Here is a 23,117-nt window from a genome sequence, read left to right as displayed (position 1 = left end):
TTAATACCAGAGATAGAGGCTCCCCAGCTTTAGCAGTCATGCAGCATCCTCATTTGGGAAACCTCTGACTTAGAATCAGTTCAACAGAGTTTCTTAGACAACTTTCCCAGCTATATTACCTAAATTATAAAGCTCCTATGGACACTGGCCTTGAGGGGCCTGCAAAGCAAAGGCTGGGGCTCTGCCACTTAGTATACAGTCATGTACAGAGGCTTCATGGCCTGTAAACTGAGGGTTCTTTCACTAGAATTATGTTTTTAAAAGACAGCAAATTTCCAAAGTAGGGTTAAGGGCGTATTTACTGAAAATCTCAGCAACTAAGCTAGTCAGGGAATTAGATGTAATAAAGAAGAATAATAGAACTATAAGTTACAATCATAACAAAGGTTCTCACTTATTAACTACCAATTATACCTTAGCATTATAGGCATTCTAACAAAAATCTCATGTTATCCTTTTAACAATCCTTTAATGTTTAAAGACACTGAACCTCCAAAATCCCATTCTCTCACCTACCCAAACAATTCTCTCCTATTTCTCCTGTGTAAATTTCCTCACCTTACTTACTCAACCTATAACCATTATTTGATTTACACTTTCATCATACTCTCCTCCTGGAAAGACTTTATTCACTTGGCTTCAAGGGCATCCATCACTCACATTCTCCTAGATCTACTACTACCCTCACAGGTCACTCCTCTTCTAGTTTTCTTTGCTAGTTCTTCAATTTCCTGATCTATTATACTGGAATGCCCCAAGGCTCAGTTTTGAGTTCTCTTCTTTTCCCAATCTATTCTCACCCCTTGGTGATTTCATCCAGTCTCGTCCATCTTTCCTAGTTGATCAGGCTAACTTAAGTCTCCCTCTTTCTCAGCTAATCCTGTTGGTTCTACCACCCAAATGTACCCAAAAGTTGACCACTTCTATTGCTGCCACTCTGGGTCGAGCCGCCACCACCTCTTACATGGATTACAGAAGTAATCTCCAAGTGGGTCACATCATTTCTCCTTTTTCCTCCTTTAGTCTATCCACAGAGTACCAGAGAGCATCCAGGCAGATCACCTCACTCCTCCATTCAAACCTCCCTACAGTTTCCCATTTAACTCAGAACAAAATCCAAAATCTTTACAATTGCCTACAAGGCTGAACATGATTTAGCCAGTCTGTTTCCAGCTGGACCACATTTACCTCTCTTCTCACCCTGCTCAGCCATGCTTGCCACCTTGATTGTCTCTGAATATGCAAAACACACTCCTGCATTAGGGCCTATTGCTTCTTTCTGCTCCCTAGATGTGGAACACTCTTATCACAAGTATCTTCAAGGCTCACTTCTGTCACTCAGGTCTTTATTCAAATATCCCCTTCCAGTGAAATCTTCCCTGATATTCCTATTTATAACTGCAACTCCTCTACCACCAGTCTCTAGTGCTCTCCAGCTCTGGTTTCTAGTATATTTTTCCAGGGAACTAATCATAACATTACCTAATATTCTATATGTAATGCTTATTTACTGTCTGTTTACCTACATGAATTAACATTTTAAAAGTCTTAGAAAAAGAACTTATCTCAGTTTTATCAGTAATATAAAGCTAGCCAGCAATAAGTCAAATATTTCCTTAGAGCTAGTAAAAGTATAAGTAATTTGGCAATACGTATTCACAACATTTTTTTAAAATGCTCTTTGACCCTTCAGTTCTGCTTTGGAGCACCCGCTCCATGGAAACAATCCAAAATATAGGGAAACTATGAGGATAAATATTCAGAAGTAAAAAACTTTTTCTCCCACCAGAGTGAATACTCACCACTTAGCAAAGCACCTGATCTTAAGTAGGCAATATGTGCAGAAATGAACTAAGAAACATCACCATAAATTGCTTAAGATGCCACTGTAAATTAGCAGTGGGTTTTGGGGAGTTGTATGATCTATTTTCTTTATTTTTTTAGAAATTTCTAACATTATCTGTGTAAATCTTATATGGAAAAGAAAATATACTCACATACATATAATACTGAGCCACAATGTAGTAATAACATTGTAGTACTATAAATGCTTATAAAAAGTTCCTCAAACTTTTATTTCTTCTTCTCTCAAAATGCATAAAATCAAATGAAGACAACTATTATGTGAGAAGCCAACAAGGCAGTCAGTCCTTCTATTACCTGAGTGGAGTTAGATAGTTGGTTTTTCCACGGCTCCTCTGCGCTGCTGGTCAGGTTTGTGCGGTTATGAGGTAGAGTGAGTGCGTTTCGCTGCAGGTAAGGCACGTTTCCATTACTTCCACTTCCTGTTATGTGATTATTGCCTATCAAAATAGTGTCTGTACTTCCCAGCGTTCTTGATGTGCTACAGGGAACATGGCCTGCAGAAAAGGGTCCATTGGCCAAAGGCTGCCCAGGGCAGGCAGGGCGGACTCCAGGCTGAGAGACGCTAGGCACTCTGGTCAGAGCAAGCTGTGGCTGCTGGCCAGAGACTGAGTTTGTAGGCAGTGATGAGTCAGCTGTTGGCCCATTAGGAATTCCAGTAGATCGTACCTGTGCAACTCCTGTCTGTCTCATCTGTCAAAAAACAAATGAAAAATAAATGCTGCCTGTGTGGTCCACAGGGGACAGAATCAGAATATGAAGAATATATAACCAGGTAATCTCTGATTTTACCCTAACATTTAATTTCTCTAGGTTAAAAAATACCTTTTCAAAACAAGAAATTGTTTCTTCACATTTAGATTAGCTTCCTCGGAAAAGCAAGAACCTACTTAATTTTTTAAGAAATATCCCTTTAGTAATGACAAAAGAATCCAGCTGAAAATTATGGAAAGGAAATCAAATTTACAGGTCTTTCCCCCATCACAAAATAGGGGACCTCAAAATTCCATTCTATCACATTTATATGCCAGATTCTCTGAGTTAAACAAGCTTGAAAGAACCCCACCTAAGTTTAGGATGTAGCTTGTTAAGTATTAATATAAATAAAACTCATGCAGAATAACATGTAAATAATAAAATACTAAGTCATGTTCAAAATCAAATTTATTGCTGTTTTCTCCTAAAAATCTGTCCATTACTAGTATTTTAAGAAGCACAGATTATTCAATTCCACCAAATACTGGTGGAAAGTAGAAGTGGGCATGAACATACTCTAAAATGATGTTCCAGTCAATAGAAATATTCGAAATGGTAACAAATTTTAGGGGAAAAAAAATGCTATACACACTTGATGTTGCTGCATTAAGACAAACTGACTTTCCAGCTGTTCCAGCATCAGTTTCTGTGCTGGATTTAAATTATTTCTATTTGCACGGAGCTGTTCCAAGTGCTAGAAGAAGAAGAAAGGAGAATACAGTCAAAGACACATCTAAGAAACAAGCTCACTATTCTAAGCAATCTTTCCCTTGAAATGAGTAGGTAAAACTCAGAATGCTGTCTAGTCAAAGATACTGATTTCTGACCAATGACAATCAACCCCAAGATGAAGTCCTTTAAGAAGTTTGAGAAACCTCAGAAGGTTTACTGTAATGTGATCTTTGAGATAAATACGCATGAAATTCTAATCAGTAATTTTCAGGATTTACACAGAAAGTTCTTTGAGCTTAAAAATGCATTGTGAAAGAAGATATACAGACTGCCAACAAACACATGAAAGAATGCTCAACATCATTAATCATTAGAGAAATGCAAATCAAAACTACAATGAGATATCATCTCACACCAGTCAGAATGGCCATCATCAAAAAATCTAGAAACAATAAATGCTGGAGAGGGTGTGGAGAAAAGGGAACACTCTTGCACTGCTGGTGGGAATGTGAATTGGTTCAGCCACTATGGAGAACAGTATGGAGGTTCCTTAAAAAACTACAAATAGAACTACCATATGACCCAGCAATCCCACTCCTGGGCATATACCCTGAGAAAACCAAAATTCAAAAAGAGTCATGTACCAAAATGTTCACTGCAGCTCTATTTACAATAGCCCGGAGATGGAAACAACCTAAGTGCCCATCATCGGATGAATGGATAAAGAAGATGTGGCACATATATACAATGGAATATTACTCAGCCATAAAAAGAAACGAAATTGAGCTATTTGTAATGAGGTGGCTAGACCTAGAGTCTGTCATACAGAGTGAAGTAAGTCAGAAAGAAAAAGACAAATACCGTATGCCAACACATATATATGGAATTTAAGAAAAAAAAAATGTCATGAAGAACCTAGGGGTAAGGCAGGAATAAAGACGCAGACCTCCTAGAGAACGGACTTGAGGTTATGGGGAGGGGGAAGGGTGAGCTGTGACAGGGCGAGAGAGAGTCATGGGCATATACACACTAACAAACGTAGTAAGGTAGATAGCTAGTGGGAAGCAGCCGCATAGCACAGGGATATTGGCTCGGTGCTTTGTGACAGCCTGGAGGGGTGGGATAGGGAGGATGGGAGGGAGGGAGACGCAAGAGGGAAGACATATGGGAACATATGTTTATGTATGACTGATTCACTTTGTTATAAAGCAGAAACTAACACACCATTGTAAAGCAATTATACCCCAATAAAGATGTTAAAAAAAAAAATGCATTGTGACAAGTACACTCTAAGAAGCACTGTTTGGAATAGGAAAAGTCTGAAGACAATCTGACTGTCCAAAACTAGTGATCTGCCTAAGTAAAAGTATGAAACCTACGTAAAGAAACATGATGTAGTCATAAAAGAATAAGGAAGCTCTTTATACACTGACATGCAAAGGTCTGTAAAATATATTATTAACAGTATATATAGCATTCTATCATTTGTATAAAAAAGGGAGAAAAATAGTAATATATGAGAGAAAGAGGATGCGTATTTGCTTGTACATGCATGATATATCTCTGGAAAGACAAATAAGAAACCAATAACACTGGCTGTCTATTAGGAGGGGAACTGAGTGGGTAGGGGCAGGAATTAGATGGAGAATTTACTTTATATACCCTAAACTCATACTGAGGCAGTTTGAATCATGAGAATATATTTGGGGGGGGGGGGGGGCGGGGGGGAGTGGAAAAAAAAAGAATGAATTATCTCTATTACTCTGGTAAATGTGGGTTCATTTTACTTATGCGCCTATTTATTGAGTTTACTGCCATTCAACTTTAAGCATTAATAGTTAAAAAACTTAAAACTTAGTACCTCTACTCTTCTTTAATAGGAAAAACAATCTGTCAAAAGCATATCTTACATACCTGTAATTTCTGTGGTGTCAAACACCATGAATGACCTTGTTGCTGTACTGGAGGATGTGACACTGCATGGCCACTACTCCAATTATCAGAAGTATTCTGAGGAAAATTGATAAAAAAAAAAAATTAAAGAATATTTGGTTAAATCCATAGAGTTAACAATAATGACTAATGGAGGCCAAATGACTTTGAATTGGAATATTTACATATAAGAAAGATGTCATGACATTTAGTTCTTTTAAAAATACTTTTACATGCATAATAAATTTGGAAAATCATAAATTAAGAAAATATTGATTCTTTAATAAGCCACCCAAAAAGGCCCACCCCTAAACTATGGCCCAAATGGCTAACCTAAATACCACACTGTCCACTAGGTCCAACATTAAGTTTATTTCAATGTCAGTAGAAGGTGATGATGAAAAGTGTGTTGAGATCTTAACGGCAGGGAGATGAATAAAATGATTTGATGAATGCAAATTTATCCCTACTTTCTATATTTAATATGATGCTAAGAATTTGGGATAGAAAAACTCAAACCTTTCACTCTTTGATGTCCACAGATTTAAAGTAAAGGACAGGAGATGTTCAAACTGCACAAGTTCAGGGCAGTTAGGAGTTTCTTTTTTGACTGGGATTTTTATATTTCTCTAAAATATATACCTTTGTTGGACTAGATGTTCTTTTCCTCTTGGCAGGACTGGACAGGTCATCTACTTGACTAGAAGGAATCATGTGTAGTGGCAAGGATTGCTGTGAAATTGGTGTTTGACTGAGGCCTAATACAGGTTCAGTATTTGGATGATGAGGTTTACATGCCTAAGAATCACAGAAGGAAGACAAAAATAGGGTTCTATATATTCTTAATTCATTCCTTCAAATTGTAAAACTTTACAAGCTGCATACTTTTCAAAGCTATGTGGACATCGCTGATGGCAATTATTGAAAATCAAAATCAAATGAATCATCAATGGAGGAATGTGTACCTTCCTTTGAAAAACTTGCTTTAAAAAATAAACCACTGCAGCATTACTTTAAGAAACCTCCTTCAAAATCATGAAAATGCACAAAGGTTCTAAACTGGCACCCCAAAATTTCTTCCCATATCAGAGGGAGTTTTAATTTGATCTAGATTCCCTTCACAATTAAATCAAGAGGCTTTTCATTAATGAAAGCCTCCTGTGCTTAGTAAAATACGCTTGACCACTACAGATTGAAAAGAACCCTTAAAGCTGGGCACCTGCAGAACATAACCCAACTTCTCACCTGCTGTGCTGTGTTCATGGCACCCTGCCTGGAGGTAAGCTCTGCGGGGATTGGTAGGCTCCACGCCTCCTCAATACTAGGAAGTAATTTAGTTTTATTCTGTAGACTACCTTGTGGAAGGTTACACAACTGAGCCTAGGAAAAATTATGTAAAAAGCAAATTTAACACAAGCCTAATTGAGTAAGAGCAAGTCCACTAAATCTTCCTAAATGCTATAACTAATTGTTTTTAAAAGAAAATAGATTCTTAATTTGGGGTTTCAGAAAGATACTAAGTATAATGAGGGAAACCGGAATATAAACCTTTGTGAGAATTAAAACAAAGCTGAGCTCTGTTTTCAGAGTTCTTATAGCTGTCTTCTCATGAAACTCCAAGCAAGAGTGAAAGACAATGTTTGCGTCCTTTTCTCTAAAATGCTATGACAACTTAAAAATGTAGACAGTACATAGAAAAAAATTATGTAAATTAATATGCATCAACAGAGTAAATGTGCAAAAGAGCATCTTTCAAAATACTGCATATCTTACTTAAAATGAAAAGTAAAATAATATTACAAGCTATGGTATGTTTACAAAATATGGAAACAAATTATAGACATCAAAACACAGCTAGACAAAATTCCCAGCCACCCTCCTCCTGCCTGAGTGTCATGGGGAAATATGTGCCTTTAAAAAACTGCCATTTAAACATTTTACCTGTAAATACTTAATTCGTGCTGCAAGTGCAGAGGTATTACTACAACTTTTGCTTCTGGTTGCATTTAAGTAGCATTTAATGGCATCCTGAGGCTGGTTGCAGGATTCGTAGAGTGTGCCTAGGTCCATCCAGGCTGCAGCATGGCCATGGTCCAACTGTACAGCACAAATATAGGCCTGTAAAGCATCCATAGGCTGATTTTGCTGCTGATATAGCACGCTGGAAAGAGACATTCAGAAAAAATAAGTTGACTAAGAAGAACTGCTTAGCTTCATAAAATGATATAAGCCATGAAGTACATTATATGTGATGCAACCATCTTTGTGTATCAATTATAATACCATTATTTTTATACAAAGTCTTACCCTATTGAACACCATGTATCTGCACTTGCTTCTGATTTATCAATAGACTGCCTGTAAGATATAAAGGCATCCTGAACTTTCCCAATACTTGAATAGCACCTGAGAGGGGAGGGAAAAATCAAGAAAATATGATTAATACTGATTGATTAATTAATTAATTTGCTGAATGGATGGACTATATGTCAAAGCAAATAAAAACCTAATAAGCTGACATATTTATGTGAATGTGTGTACATACATGACAACAATAATGTACATTATAATTAACCCTTCAATAAACTATATTATAGTCTATCTGATAGTGTTTATCAATACAGCATGCTTTAGAACCTATTAAAATAATTAAAGGCCATATCACTTCAATATTATAATACTGAGTTAAGCACACTCACACACCCACTACTCTACTTATACAGCTTGATCTCTCGTTTTCTATAGAGTAAGAACATAGAGTTAAAAACCAAGAAAAACACTCTGTTGGTAAGACTTGCTGAATCAGATTTCAATTCTCCTTTCTTAAATAATGAGGGCAAAAATTCTTTAATTCATACAAAATACAAACATAAATACTATCAAGCTAACTATCAAAAATAGTATAAAATAGAATTAAGTACAGTATATTATGACTAGTAAGGGTAGCAAGGTATGATTAAAGTTTCAATGACCTGCCATTTTCTTAATGTAGATGTACCTGATGGATACACAGAACAGCAGCTGAAATTATAAATACAGAAATTATCTTTAGTGCTTGGCACTAAGGGAAAAAGAAAAGAACAAAATCCAGTTCGTCTTCAAGGAGCTTACAATTTAGTTGAGGACTGAAGACACATTATAATTGTCATGATGCCATATCAAATGGCTAGCACAGACAATAACTGGTCTGAGAATTTAGGGTAGACACACTACCGGGGTTTAGGAAAGACAAGAAAGGGAAGGGTAAGAGTAAAGGAACTGAATATGTGTAGATGCATACTGTTTAGATCAGTGATACCCATTACCAGCCAGTATGTGGCAATTTGGCCAAGCAAACGAAATGGAAAAACAACATACACATACATACATAAATTTTCCATTAAACTAATATTTGTATTGTAATTGACTTATTTTGAAATACTATTGACTGAGTAAACAGCAAAAAAAAATTTAAACATCAAGTACTCCAAAAGTGTTGGAACCACTGATTCTGGCAGAGAAGGTAAGAAAAGGCATTTTGAAATGCTGCTTGAACAATATGAGCAAAACTTAATATAAGATAGCACAGATACGAACAGTAGAGGATTTTAAATCCAACCCAAGAATACCCTGAAGTTTGTTCTTCTAACAAGGGGAATGGCATGATGAAAGTACTTTATAGGAATATTAATCTGCTAACAACATGTAGGGATAAACTGAAAGGAAAATAAGTTATGGACAGTAAAAAAGAAGGCAGTTATATTCACTGGTTTGGAATACGCCAAAATTAGGATGAAAGTAATGCAAGTAACAACAAAGAAAAAGACAGGAGAAACAATAAACCAAAAAACAGATAAAGACTTTGTGACAAACTCATTAGCTATTCATGGGGGTGGGGTTATAATTTAGTTTTTAAGCCTGATTAAATAGAGGGAAAAAAATGGTGATATCATTGGCAAAAATAAAGAAGAAGGAGCTGGTTCAGGGAAGAAAATGATGAATGAGATTTGAAATATGCTGATTTTGACATGAGGTGTGGACATTAAAATGGGAAATGTTAGGTAAAGAATGGGAGATGTGGTCCTGGTGTTTAATACCTTGAAGTGTAGCAATCTAGATTTGGAATTCATCCATATCAAAGAGAGGGTATAAGAACATAGGATACCGACGAAGGAGAGGTAAAACTAAGCCTAAGCAATCATTAATATTGTGGTTGGGGCAATATAAGAAAGGTGAGTGACTGAGACAGAGAAGGCAGTGTCACAGAGCAAACTGTTTTATGAGAAGGGAATTCAGGACAAGAGGGCATTAACAATGCCAAACAGGGACAGACACCACAAAGAAAGGGAATGCTTAACAGATAGTAGAAAACATGCTCTGTTTGTTGTTGTTAAATCAAAGCCAATCTCAGATTTATAGACAAATTTGCCTAACCGCTAGGAGGAATAAGCAGTAATTCCCAAAACCAATGTTTTCATACTTGATTCCTACAAAATGAAAGTAGGAAACCAATGTGCCCAAATACAGATGTCCCAATCCAACTGCCAAACACTTTTCCTCTAATAAAACTTAACTAGGTTCCCCTGAGACAGCGCTGTGTAATTGAGAAAGCACTGGGTGTTGAACCTAGGATCTAGTCCCTGCTCTGATACTAGTTACCTGCATGACTGTGACCTTGAACAAAACATTTTACTCCTCTGAGCTCACTTTCTAAAACATCTGCAAAATGACAAGGTTTACAGGGTGAACTAGGTGACCTCCTGGTCCTTCCCAGCTCTAACATTCTATAGTTCTGTGATAACACAGTCAATGATTAGTACCAGTTTAACAGCATTACCACATTACACTTTTGTTACGATATACACATGCCAAATGACAAATTCAATCTTCAACACAGACCTGAATGCAGAGGTAAGTAATAAAATGCCTCAGAAATATTAGGGTCATCAAATCCCAAAGTTGCTTACTGACACTTGAGATCTTCCTTCAGAGCTTTAATAACTTCTAAAATACAATTTATTTATAAAAATTTTCTCACAACAAAACAGATTTGAAGCAACACATTAGAAGTCAGCAAAAGAGGGTAAGAAAAGTAAACATCAAAGAAAAAAAATTTTAACAGTCCTCAGATAAGAAATAATGGACACCAACATGATAATCTTGAACCCCAAAATAAGTTAAATTGTAGTAAGTATCCTTTAATTGAGAAGTCAGTAAACTATAGTTGGAAAATTTTACCCAGAAAGATTCAAATAAAAGCATCTCAATGATTTAAAATGTAAAACCAGTTAATGCGGGGGGGGGGGGGGGGGGACCTCCTATGGAATAGTGCTCATTGAGCTGAAAATTACTAAGATAGTAATTTTTGCGAATTCCCTGGCGGTCCAGTGGTTAGGACTCAGCACTTTCACTGCCAGGGCTGGGGTTCAATCCCTGGTCAGGGAACTGAGATCCCGCAAGCGGCACGGCCGGGGAAAAAAAAAAAAGTAATTTTTGATGTTTCGTTATGTATTAATTTTCCATGCCTAGAATTAAGAAAAAATTATATTAAAAAGACATCCACACTATTGTACTGTATTAAACTACTGATTTGTATCTTAGGTCAAAAGGAAAATACTTTCCAGTATACATTCCTTTTAATCTATATTAAAAGAAATTTTCATATATAAACATTAACACTAGAGGCAATGACTAGGCAAGGCCCTACTTCCCAGTACTAGATCTCCTTTCTGGTCACTGTATGAAACCTATCACTGCACAATACTAATAGTAGTAACAGAGCTAGCTCCAAATGCAAATGGTGTTCAGTTAGTTCATTTATTCCATTTACTGAATAGCCACTTTGCTAGGCAGACAGATACAAAGATGGTAATATCCAGTTTCTGCTCCCAAAGATCTTTAGTGAAAGAGACAATGTTTGGACTCTCAAGCTTTATTAATAAGCAACCCAATTTACATGATTTTACAAGCTTGGGAAGGAATCAGAAAATCCCTGCTAAAAACAGCAACTTTTCCACTCAACTCTTATTGTATATTATTATTATTTTTTTTTTTTGCGGTACGTGGGCCTCTCACTGTTGTGGCCTCTCCCGTTGCGGAGCACAGGCTCCGGACGCGCAGGCTCAGTGGCCATGGCTCACAGGCCTAGCCGCTCCGCGGCATGTGGGATTCTTCCGGACCGGGGCACGAACCCGTGTTCCCTGCACAGGCAGGCGGACTCTCAACCACTGCACCACCAGGGAAGCCCTTATTGTATGTTATTAATGAATAATCAAAATTTTTTTAAAGAAGGAAACATCTTAATATTATTCCCTCTCATACAAATATACTTTGCTATATTTAAAGGAAAAAAATGAAACCATACAAAATACTAAAATTTAACATGACTATATGGCAAACTCACTTCAAGTAAAATACTATAGAAAATAGAGGAAAAAAGCTTAAAATTAAAAAACAAAATAGGATAATTTCCAAAGAATTCATAAAATTAAAACCTTTAGAATGGGAAGGTACCTAACAGATAATCTAACCCAGGGCTTCTCAACCTCAGCCAGGTAATTTTTTACTGTAGAGAGCTGTCCCACTAGATGCCAGTGGCACCCCCCTATAGTTGTGATAACCAAAATGTCTCTACAGACATTATGAAATGTCCTCTATGGGGCAAAATAGCCCCACACCCCCGGCATTGAGAACCACCAATCTAATTCTCTAATCAATAGAAAACTGAAGCCTCAAAAGGTTTAACTGTACCATCCATGATTCCACAAATAGTAGCCTAGCCAAGACTTGAATCCAAGTATCTCAGCTCGTAGTCGAATGATCTTTCCACCATACTGCAAAAGCTAAAACCAATTAGGAACCAAAAAACAATCTGATAATGGTCCAAAAATATATTCTATCAGATACATATACATGAGGTATGTTTCAGATAATCAGTAAGCAAAATTCAGACATTCAAAGTACAAGAGAAGTTTATAGGCTTGCAAAAAACTATTTTCACTACATGTCACTTCTCCTTTCCAACAAGTCCAATAATAATGTATCTACTTTCGACTGTGATTTGAGATCTACTATTAATGTCCATTCTAAGGTATATATCACTAATCAAAATGATAACTAGCAAAGTTCTACTGACTACTGGTAGTCAACAGGTAGAATGAAAAATTCTCTGTTCTATTAAACAGACATATAAAGAAAACACTAGAAATCAAAAGGAAAGGCATAAATAGTTGAATGAAAAATTACTATCTGCTATGACTTTTTAAAAACCAGCAATAATTTAAGTCAAATGAAAATTCAATAAGCAAAATAAGAAATGTCCTGATAGACCAGATGCTGCTGTAAGAAAACCACCACATTCAGAAGCTTTCTTTTATTTTTTAACTTCTAGAAATCTGTTATAAAAGACTTAAAAGAGAAAATACACTGATCAAGTTATTAGTAAACTAATATTTTAGATCATAGTTCAAAACCCTTAGCTGGAATAAACAAAAGCAAAGCCTAAGTATCTGATAAATCAGTCTTACCTTCCGAGGAAATACCAGGACTGGCCAGAATTAGGATCTGCTTCCAAGGACTTTTGGAGATATTGAATAGCATAGCTTTCCTTGGTGGCTTTATCTCCCAGGAGATCCACAGTATGATGCATCCAACCTATAGTAAGTGATTAAAAATATTTACCTAAATGAGTTAATTATTCTTCTATTTTAAAGAATACCAAGCAGAAAACAAACAAGTAAAAAAATACTCTTTTCAGTAAATTTATTCATTTAGCTTGGCATACACATTCCCAAAATTTAGAACTGTCAATTCTGGCCTAAGAAAGTCTGTTTTTAAAGTACAGTCAAAGCTATGAAGAACTTTCATTCCAGAGAAATTAAAACAATTTTAAGCATTGACTTATCACTTAGTAGACTGCAAACTACAGTTCTTTTATTCTCTGATTTTTTTGTATTTGAAAAGATTCCAAGGTATAAAAGAATATAAAGATGTTAAATCTTATTCACTGTTCCGTGCAAAAATTTATGTGCATTTAAGAATCTCCAAGACACTATTAACCCAATGTTTATTTCCAAGGAGTAAATATAAGCTATATAATCAATGATAGTTCAGAGTAAAACACACACATACAATCCCACCTTATTGGCACTGGCTACATATTTTCACACCTTATAAAATAAAAACTATAAAGCATTTGACAATTTTTTAAAACCCCAAGGCTATAAGAAAAGTCCATTCAAATGGTGCAAATAAAAACGGTACAAAATGGGTAACACAAATGTTTAATAAATAAATTTAGATAGTGCATAATCTCATATGTGCAATCTTAAAAAGTCGAATACACAGAAGCAGAGAGTTGAATGGTGGTTACCAGGAGCGGTAAGGTTGGGGAAATGGGGAGATATTGGTCAAGGTTACACAGTTGAAGTTATGTAGGATAAGTAAGTCTAGAGAACATACAGCATTACAACTGCAGTTATTAATATTGTAATATATACTGGAAACTTGCTAATATGAGAATAGATTTCAGGTGCTCCCACCACACAAAAACAAATGGTAACTATGTGAGGAGATGCATATGCTGACTAGCTTGACTGTAGTAATCATTTCACTATGTACAGGTGTATCAAAACATCATCTTGTACACCTTAAATACAACCGTTATGATAAATAAACAAGCAAGCAAGCAAGCTGGCTATGGAAGTAATCAAAAGACTGGATCATGGACTAGTGTATTCTATACCTTCAAGGCACACAGGAATAATTTGATTTAATTTGCCAGGGAATCATATTTCAGTTGTGGATCAATTCAAGTGCATAAAATCAGCTGTTCTTTGTGTATAGTCCACAGTACATAAAATAAATAAGGACCTTTATTTTCTGGCATTTATTATAGTTGCTGTGCTCCAAAAGACATTTTAAAAGGATTGAGTTACCATGTTTTACAGAAATATAAGTCAATCACACATCTATTCATCTGTTCTTTCCTTACCTCTCCTACTATTACTAGTAAGAACAGGACCTGCAGTAGCAGGCTCTAAAAGGAGTTGCTTAAGCAACAGTGACAAGAAAGTAGGAAGGATTGATGTGCAGGCATAAATTACACTCAATTAGGGGAAGTACCTTCCCTTGCAAAACCATGGAAAGTTTACCTATACACTCTGCGAAAGAAGACAGGTAATTCAAACGATTTCAATCCATTTCTTAAATTTAAAAGGTATATATGCATTTTTGCTATTGACACATTCTTCACTGCAGCTAATTAAAAAGCAGCCTGTATTCAAATATTAGCTGAATGAGTAAGCTGTCTGAAGGCACCACTTTGCTCTTTTTACTGAAGAACTAACACAAAAGCTTTTTTGCTGTACTAATAAACTTGTTTTAATTTAAAGATACAAATTCACATTACTCAAACACTACATGTAATCATTAAAAACAAAACTTTACTATAATTTTTAAAAGTATGGATAACTCAAGGAAAATTCTAACCAGAGATTAAATTAAAAACAAAGCTAAAAATAAAACTTTTATATGAAAGCAATGTGTTTATTTTGTATAACCGATCACATAATATGCATTCATATCATGAAGATAAGTGATAAAGTCTAAGCTTAAATAATTTTAAAATTACATTAAAAATAGTCACATCATGAAAACATTCACATTACTACAACGGTGGCTAAAACTTAAGAGTCAATTATTTGCCCAGACCAAAACCAAATTTTAAAAAGCTGGGGTGGGGGGGGGGGAGGGAGAACCAAAAAAAACCCCCGAAATACCAAATGCAGACAAGAAACATGACTCAATAACCAAGCAACAAAATTAAATGTTGGAGAATTCCATCATTATCTTCTTGGTGATAGTGACACATTACATCCAGATGACTACATGCTTTCATCTTCAACATTACAACAGAACTGCATGTGTAGAGAAACTATATATAGTGTTAGATGTTCCACAATTCTTACATAAAATGCTTTAGTTAATATTATCAACAGAGCTATGAAAGCAAGCTCACCAACCACTAAGAGACTTTAGGTAAATCACTTAACTTCATTGAGTACTAAGCATATCTGGCACAAAGAAAGTATTCAGTCCCCCTCACCCATGGGTTAAGTACCAGAGTATAATTTTGAGAATTTAAATGGATGAGCTGCACTAAAGAACTGTAATGAGATTGACTGTGAGATAGACAATGCTCGGCAGAAGGTGGAAACATGATGGGTTCAGATTAATTCTATCAACTCTGGGGAAAAGGAAAGAAAAGAAATAGGGTACATGAGCCACGTATTTACCATCTGTGACATGTAAAAAACATAAAGAGATGTACTTATAACACACTAAATGTATATTATTACATACCCAACTGTTGTAAGACAGTTGCTTTTACTTGTGCAGAAAGGTTTTCTGTCTGCAAAAGTTGTTCATAAGCTTCCTTTGCAGAATGATACTTCCTCTAAAGAGCAGGAAAAACAGATTTATAGAAAATAAAATTAACATCTTTAAAGAACTAGCTCATATGTTAAGTTTTATATGATACTGATATTTTAGCGTATTTTAAAAAATCAACTGAAAGAGAAAAGTGCCTTACTGAATGTTTCTCTAACTCTAGACAGCTGGGGTTAATAGACCATGTTTCAGAGTATCTAACACCAGTAAAACATTCAATATAACAAAGTATCATTAAAACATGACCTTTAAGAATTTGTCAAATCTCAATAATTAAAAAAAATCATCTCAACCTATTTAATAACATAAATGATTTCAACTTTACTTAATAACACTAATGAAACCAGAAAAGTATTCCACTTCCAAGTGCATCATCTGTCTGCCTAGAAATACCAAGTTCCGAAGCAACTTAACAGGAACAATAGAGCACGTCAAAAATGCTTTAAAAAAACTAAGTACAAAAGTAGTTGAAACCTAAGTTTAAAAGATATAGATACTGGTATATAAAATATCCTATGAAAAATTTTAGAATACATATATGATTTTGAAGACAACAAACCTCCCATAATTATAGTCTAATAATGTTTGCAATATTTAAGATTCCTTGGGCAAAACTCTAAATGAAACCATTTACCCACAGTTCTCATCCCAGAAGTACTAATATGACTGAAACCCATTATTGCTACAGTCCTAAAACTTAAGACAAAACCTCCCCACCACCCCCCACAAAAAGGGGAAAAGCCAACAAAAGAAAACCTCATAAATACTATCTTTAAAAAATACTTGGCAGAACAATGAAGTGGCTTTCATTCATATCACTGACAGTACACAGCTGCCTGAGCAAACAAATCTTTCTCCCCCAAAACATAGGTAGAAACACGAAACTAGCTGTGTGAGCCTCAGGCAAATCACTTGAGCTATGATTCAACATCCATAAAACAGATGTAGTGCCTGATCTTTCTATCTAGAGTTGTTCTAAGGATCAAACGAGATTAAAAAAGAGCTATGGAAACAAATAAGGAGCTCTATGAATGCAGTATGTCAACATGAGGAAGATTTGAAAGAACTGTCCATTGAGATTAACAGTAGTTATTACATAAACTTTTATTCATCAAGTAAATGAGTTCCCTTTAAACATTAATCTGGTCTGAAAAAGTGAATTAGACAATTAATGAAGGATAAGGATCAAGTTATTCAACTCAATTCCTTCAACTGGTAAATATTTGTTGAATACCTAATACATAACAGGAACTGCTAGGACTACAGTGTAGTCAAGAATACAGATATAAAAACAAATAAAACATACTGTACTGTGTACAATAACAGTATGATATTTCCCAGAGGAAGAAAGAGCATGTGGTAAATTTAGAGTACTAGCACACTGGGCAGAAAATGCAGAGACAAGCAGACAACTTCACAAAGACCTTCCTAAACCAAGTTAAAAGACTACAGACTGTATCCTAAGACAATGGGGTACCACTGAAATGAGTTCAAGCAATATGATCAAATTTATATTTTAGAAAGAGCCCTTTGTGGAATTACCTCAACAAATGCTAAAACATACTTCCAAACACTAGTAATAATAATAAAACCAACATACTTGAAAAGCTGGTTGCATCGTATTGAGAAACATGAAGTTTGATTTCTACCTCCTATTATATACAAAAAACTGGCATCCACATTAAAGACCTAAATATGAAATGTAAAAGTATAAAACTAAGAGAAGAAAATGAAGGAGAGTATTTCTTTGAGATGTGAAAGAATTTATTCAACTTGGCCAAAATGGCACAAATAAGGAGGAGTAGTAAGGATCTGACTTGAAACACATAAGCAGAAAAATAGGCAATGGACATAAAAACCAACACATAAAAGGTGAAAAACATGTGAAGAAGTGTACACCTCTAGAAATCAGAAAATGCAAGTTTAAATGATATATTACCTTCTACCCATCAGATTGGCAAACATAAAGTTGGGTAGTTCTTAGTATTGTGGGGATGTGAGTAAAGGAAAATGCTCATGCCTTGCCTGAAGGGAATTTACTCATGAAATTAGGTATGCAAATATGCTCCAATCTAACAATCTCACTCTTGGGATATATATACCAAAGGAACCTTCCCAGAGGTAATGTTGTAAATGGTGCTATTTGTAGTACCAAGGAGATGGACAACCTAGGTCTATGTCACTAGGTGAGTGGAAATATAAAATATGATGGATGCTTACAGCAGAACATTAAGTAGCAACTATAAATAGTATATAAAAGCAACATGAGTTTATCTGTAAAGGTGTTTAGTATAAAGTTAGTATAAAGTTTTGTCTCTGGTAATGCTGAAGTAACAACACTTCAGACAGCTTTAAATTCTGGATAAAATATAAAAGTTAACTATCAGAAAGTACTGAAAAGAAACCAAAATCAGGCAAAAACAGAGAAGCTAATACTTAGAGGAAGGGAATGGCACTGGTTTAGTAACCCCATTTTTCTAGGATTTTCACCTGAAGGCAGGCCCCAACTGGTATCTGGTTGGCTACAACTCAAACAGAAATCAGCAATCTTACTAGCTTGAAGAATCTGAGGACAGACTTTGTAGCTATCACAAGAGCTGGAAGTGAGGGGAGAAGAAACACCAGAAAGGAGAGGGAGAGAAACAACAACAAATTCTGCAGTTAAACTGCTCAAATCCCTGGTTGACCACTGAACTATGCATGAACACAACAGATGTTCAGCAGCCTAAAAGAACTAAAGGAAGAGATTTAGCTGTTGCCAACCACAGGGATGACAAAGTTTCGTGAGTGACTTGGGCAAAGTTAACTGGCTAATAAAACAAAAATATCATCTTCAGAAAAATATAACAAAATCACTCTCCACAACGTATTATTCATGATACCCAGAATAAAATTACCAGACTTGTAAGAATCAGGAAATTTTTACTCATGTTGAAAACAATAGGAAATTAATGAAAACCAGCCATGAAATGACTCAGATGTTGAAATTGCAAATAATTTTAAAGCAGCTATTTTAACAATGTTCACAGATGAAAAGGAAAACATAATCATAAGGAATGAATGGACCAAAAATCAGAGCACGTAAAGAGAAATTAAAAGAGAAACACAAGGAAATTCTAGAACTGAAAAATACTAATTTGAAATTTAAAAAAAAAGTTACTGGAAGGACTGAATAGCAGATTAAAGACTTAATTGGAGTCCAAGAAGGAGAAGAGAGAAAGAATGGGGCAGAAAAAATATTGACAATGGCCAAGAACTTTACAGAAGTGATGACATCAAAATCCCATATCCAAAAGACTAAAAAAACCACAAGTAGTATAAATATAAAGGAAAAACCAATACCTAACTACATCATAGTCGCATACTTAAGAACCAAATGTAATGAGAAGAACCTTGAAAGCAGCCAGAGAAAAACGACAAAATACAAAGGAAACAATAAGAATGACAGCCAACTTTATGTAACCATATCAGTAATTGAATTAAATATAAATGGACTAGATATTCAAACAACAGAGACTGCCAGACAGATTTACAAAAGTGAAAGAAAGCCAAAACCACAGTACTTGTAAGATATGCACTTTTTCATATAAGGATTCAAACAGGCTGAAATAAAAGGATGGGAAAAGATACCATGTAAACTGTAAGTATTAGAAAGCTGAAGTGACTAGATTCAGATCAGATTAAGAAGGCTTCAAGGCAAAGAGTATATTACCAGAGAGAAAGAGGAATGTTTCATAATGATAAAGGACATATCAGGATGAGATAACAATAACAAGGCTTCTAAATAAATGAAGACTGTACAGAATTAACACTGATAAAATACAAGTAATCTACGTAATTTATTCCAATTTCACCAACTGTCCCACATATATCCTTTTTCTGGTCCAGGATCTAACTTAAAATCCCATGCTGTGTTAAATTAGCATGTCTCTTTACCATCCTCTAATCTGGGACAGATTCTCAGTCTCTGACTTTCATTACCTTGACACTTAAAGCAGCGGTCCCCAACCTTTTTGGCACCAGGGACCGTTTTTGTGGAAGACAATTTTTCCACAGACTGGGGGTGGGGGTGGGGGTGGGTGGGGTGTGTTCCCAGGAGGTAATGCGAGCCATGGGGGGGTGGGGTGGTTCAGGCGGTAATGCCAGCAATGGGGGAGCTGCAGATGAAGCTTCGCTCACTCGCCCTGCGGCTCACCTCCTGCTGTGCGGCCCAGTTCCTAATAGGGGTTGGGGCCCCCTGACTTAAAGTACTAGCTAATTATTTTGAAGAATGGCCCTTTCAAATTAGTAAGCACCTTGTGGAAAGATATTCAACATTCCTCATATATTAATTAATTAAAATTCTACAGTAAGAAAAAGGTGACCCCTTTCCCTGTTTATTTATTCAATTATTCATTTATAGCAATATGAATATATTTTATTCTATATCTTATATACCATTATTATAATTGTTTCTAAACTTGTGTCAGATTTGGTGATTAGAAACCCCATTTCCCTCAAGTTGGCTTCTTTATCTTTCCACATGCCCATCATTTTCTAAGCACTTCCTTACTTTTTGGCACCATGAAATGTTCCAGGGATCATCTAGTAGTTTCTCTGCCTAAGCCCTGGAATTACCCACTTCTCCCCAAGAATTCCTGATTCCTTTTATTGAAGAATTGGATTTAGAAACAAAGATCTGGGTGCTAGTACATTCACTGCTGCCAAGGTGGGTCACTGCTTCTAGGCCCTTGCAGCAAACAGCTAGGAAATATATTAATGTATACATACATTATGTATACATTACATTATATGTAATGTATGTATATACATACAGTATATGTAATGTATGTGTATACACACATTATATGTATGTATACAGATACATATACACACACACACACATACACACACACACTCTCTCTCTCTCTCTCCTCTCTCTCACGTCTCTATTTCTATCCAACTATTTCCATAAATAACCTATGTTCATAGTGATCCCTCCAATTCTAATCCAACAACACAGAATTCAGTCTAGCCTTTCTTCTTTTCTTACTTGTAAGTTCTCTGACACTGAAAATCTGGTCATTATCCACAATACACTTACTTAATTGTTTACCCCTAATATTTACATAAAATAGTTGCAGAATTTCTATCCATATCCCTGTGAGAAAGTAACTGTAGTGGAAGATTTGTTTACAGTTCTTTTGTCTCTAGCTTTACACTATAGAGTCAAAATACTATTCTCCAAAGTTATTTAGCTTAGTTCTTTTCATCCCTACCCCTCAGTATACTTATGTTATTCATTTGTAATACAGTTAGGTTAATTTGTTACTGTTCATTCTATTTTGGGCTAACTCACATTCTGGTTGGTCTTAATTATTCAATGAATTTTGGGGTGGGTATGTGAAACATAACCAGGTTCTAGGAGTTAGAGCTACATAAAAAGTATACTCAAGGTAAGTTCTACTCCCTACTACCCCATTCACAACCATTCCTGGGTAGGTAACCAACCTCACTTGTTTCTGGTTTATCCATTTTCAGTATTACCTGTGCACAAGTGGGACGTGTATCTTGCTTTGCACATACATAGTTTCTTTCACAAAGGGTAGCATATTATACTTTTATACTTCACATTTTTTCCACCTAACAGTATATCCTGGAAATCATTCCATATAGTGATTTACCTAGGTCTTCCTCATTCTTCTCTAATGCTGCATGGCACTCCACTGCCTGAATGTACCATGATTTATATGTACAACCATTCTCCTATGTATGGACATTTAGGTTGTTTCCGATGTTTTGCAATCACAAACAATGCTCCAAAAGATATCTTTGTGCCTATATATTTTTATATTTCTGGAGGTATATTTTCAAGGTAGATTCCTAGATTTGGGATTGTTGAGTCAAAAGGTTAAGTGTATATAGAGTTTTGCTAGATTACTGCATGTAGTTTTGTTAGATTATTTTGTTCCAGATGGGGTGTACCAGTTTGCATTATCACAATGCATGAGAGTGCCTGTTTCGCTACCATAGCCACTTACACTTTTCACCAATCTGACAGGTAAGAAACTGTATTTCAGTGTGCTTTAATTTGCATTTCTTTAACTGGGTGTGTTTGAACACTTTTTCACATGCTTAAGGGCTGTTGTATCTTTTTTGGAAAGTGTCTGCTCATGTCATTCTTCCCAGTTTCCTAATGGGTCTTGTTCATTGTCTGTCAAATTTTAAGTTTGTTATATATCAGGGGTATTAGCCCTTTGTGCTATACGTTGTAAACATTTTCTCCCAGTTTCATAGGTGTCCTTTGAATGTATGGTTTTTTTGTGTTTTTTTTTGCCATGCAGAAATTATTTTTATGTTGCTCAAACTGATCGGTCATTCTTTTTATTGCCTCTGAATTTTGAGCCATAGTTTAAAAAGCCTTTTTCCTACATCAAAGGTGAAGAAGAATTAATGTTTCTTCTAGTACTTGTACAATATCAATGTTTACATTTTGATCCTAATTCATCTGTAGTAGTTTATTCTTGTGAATAGTTTGTGTTACGGGTCTAATTTTATCTTTTTCCAAATGGCTACCTTATTGTCCCAGAACCATGTATGAATAAATCTACCTTAGCTAAAGGAATGTAAGATATTACCCTTATCATATACTGAATTTCTCTATGTACACTGGATCTATTCCTGGCCTTTCTATGATATTTCACTGGTCTATTTGTCTAGTCACATGCCAGTACAATACTTTTAATCACATAGGCTTCCTTGTAATATTTTAATATCTAGTAGGGTTAATATAATCCATACAATCCCTACCATCACCACCAGTGTTATTCTGGCTATCCCAGAATGTTTTTCCATATCAACTTACCTAATTGCTTTAAAAAGTTTATTAGTAATTTTTACTGATGTTGTATTACATTTAAAAACCTAAATTCCCATGAACATCTTTATACTATTGAGTCACAGTATCTCTTTTAAGTTTATTGTTAAGTATTTAATCACTTTGCTGTTATTATAAATGGCAATATTTTCTAACTGTGTGCTCTCTAATTATTGTTGCTGAAAGCTATTGATTTCTGTATGTGCCTCTAATTGATTTTTCTTGTCTAACTGCATTGGTTAATACCTACAGTACAATAATGAGGAGTAATGAAGACAGAGGACATCCTTTGCCCTGCTCCTGATTTTTGTGAAAATGTCTCTAGTGTTTCCCTTTAAATAAAATACTGACTTTGGAATTAAAGTACATGAATTTTATCATGATAGGAAAGTAACCCTTAATTCCTATGTCCAAGAGTAATTTTAGTTGGGAATGGGTATTGAGTTTATCAAAGGCTTCTTCAGCATCTATGATGATAGTGACTTGTTTTTACCTTTAGCTCTATTATTATGATGCATGATATTAATAGATTTCCTAATATTCAATCAGCCTTGTATTCCCAGAATGAATACCACTTGGTCATAGTATATTATTTGCTTAATGAGGTAAC

General features: G+C 35.4%; 1 protein-coding gene across 4 annotated transcripts in view; it reads right to left on the bottom strand.

Annotated features, from left to right (window-relative positions):
• The window catches only part of KDM6A (lysine demethylase 6A), a 209,086-nt gene that overhangs the window by 45,732 nt on the left and 140,237 nt on the right, over nt 1-23,117 (bottom strand). Inside the window, exons 9-17 of one of the 4 annotated variants that reach the window (XM_079911712.1) lie at nt 15,565-15,658; nt 12,729-12,855; nt 7,531-7,629; nt 7,165-7,384; nt 6,469-6,603; nt 5,866-6,021; nt 5,206-5,301; nt 3,212-3,313; nt 2,161-2,556 (exon numbers count right to left, since the gene is read on the bottom strand). In XM_079911712.1, the coding sequence (XP_079767838.1) occupies nt 2,161-2,556; nt 3,212-3,313; nt 5,206-5,301; nt 5,866-6,021; nt 6,469-6,603; nt 7,165-7,384; nt 7,531-7,629; nt 12,729-12,855; nt 15,565-15,658 (1,425 nt within the window). The remainder of the gene's footprint in view (nt 1-2,160; nt 2,557-3,211; nt 3,314-5,205; nt 5,302-5,865; nt 6,022-6,468; nt 6,604-7,164; nt 7,385-7,530; nt 7,630-12,728; nt 12,856-15,564; nt 15,659-23,117) is intronic. The other 3 variants (XM_079911713.1, XM_079911714.1, XM_079911715.1) reach the window with 3 other exon arrangements.

This window comes from Stenella coeruleoalba, assembly GCF_951394435.1.
Source record: "Stenella coeruleoalba genome assembly, chromosome: X".
NCBI classification, from domain to species: Eukaryota; Metazoa; Chordata; class Mammalia; order Artiodactyla; family Delphinidae; genus Stenella; species Stenella coeruleoalba.
Note: the sequence above shows the minus strand (reverse complement) of the source record. Positions and strands in the feature narration are given on the sequence as shown.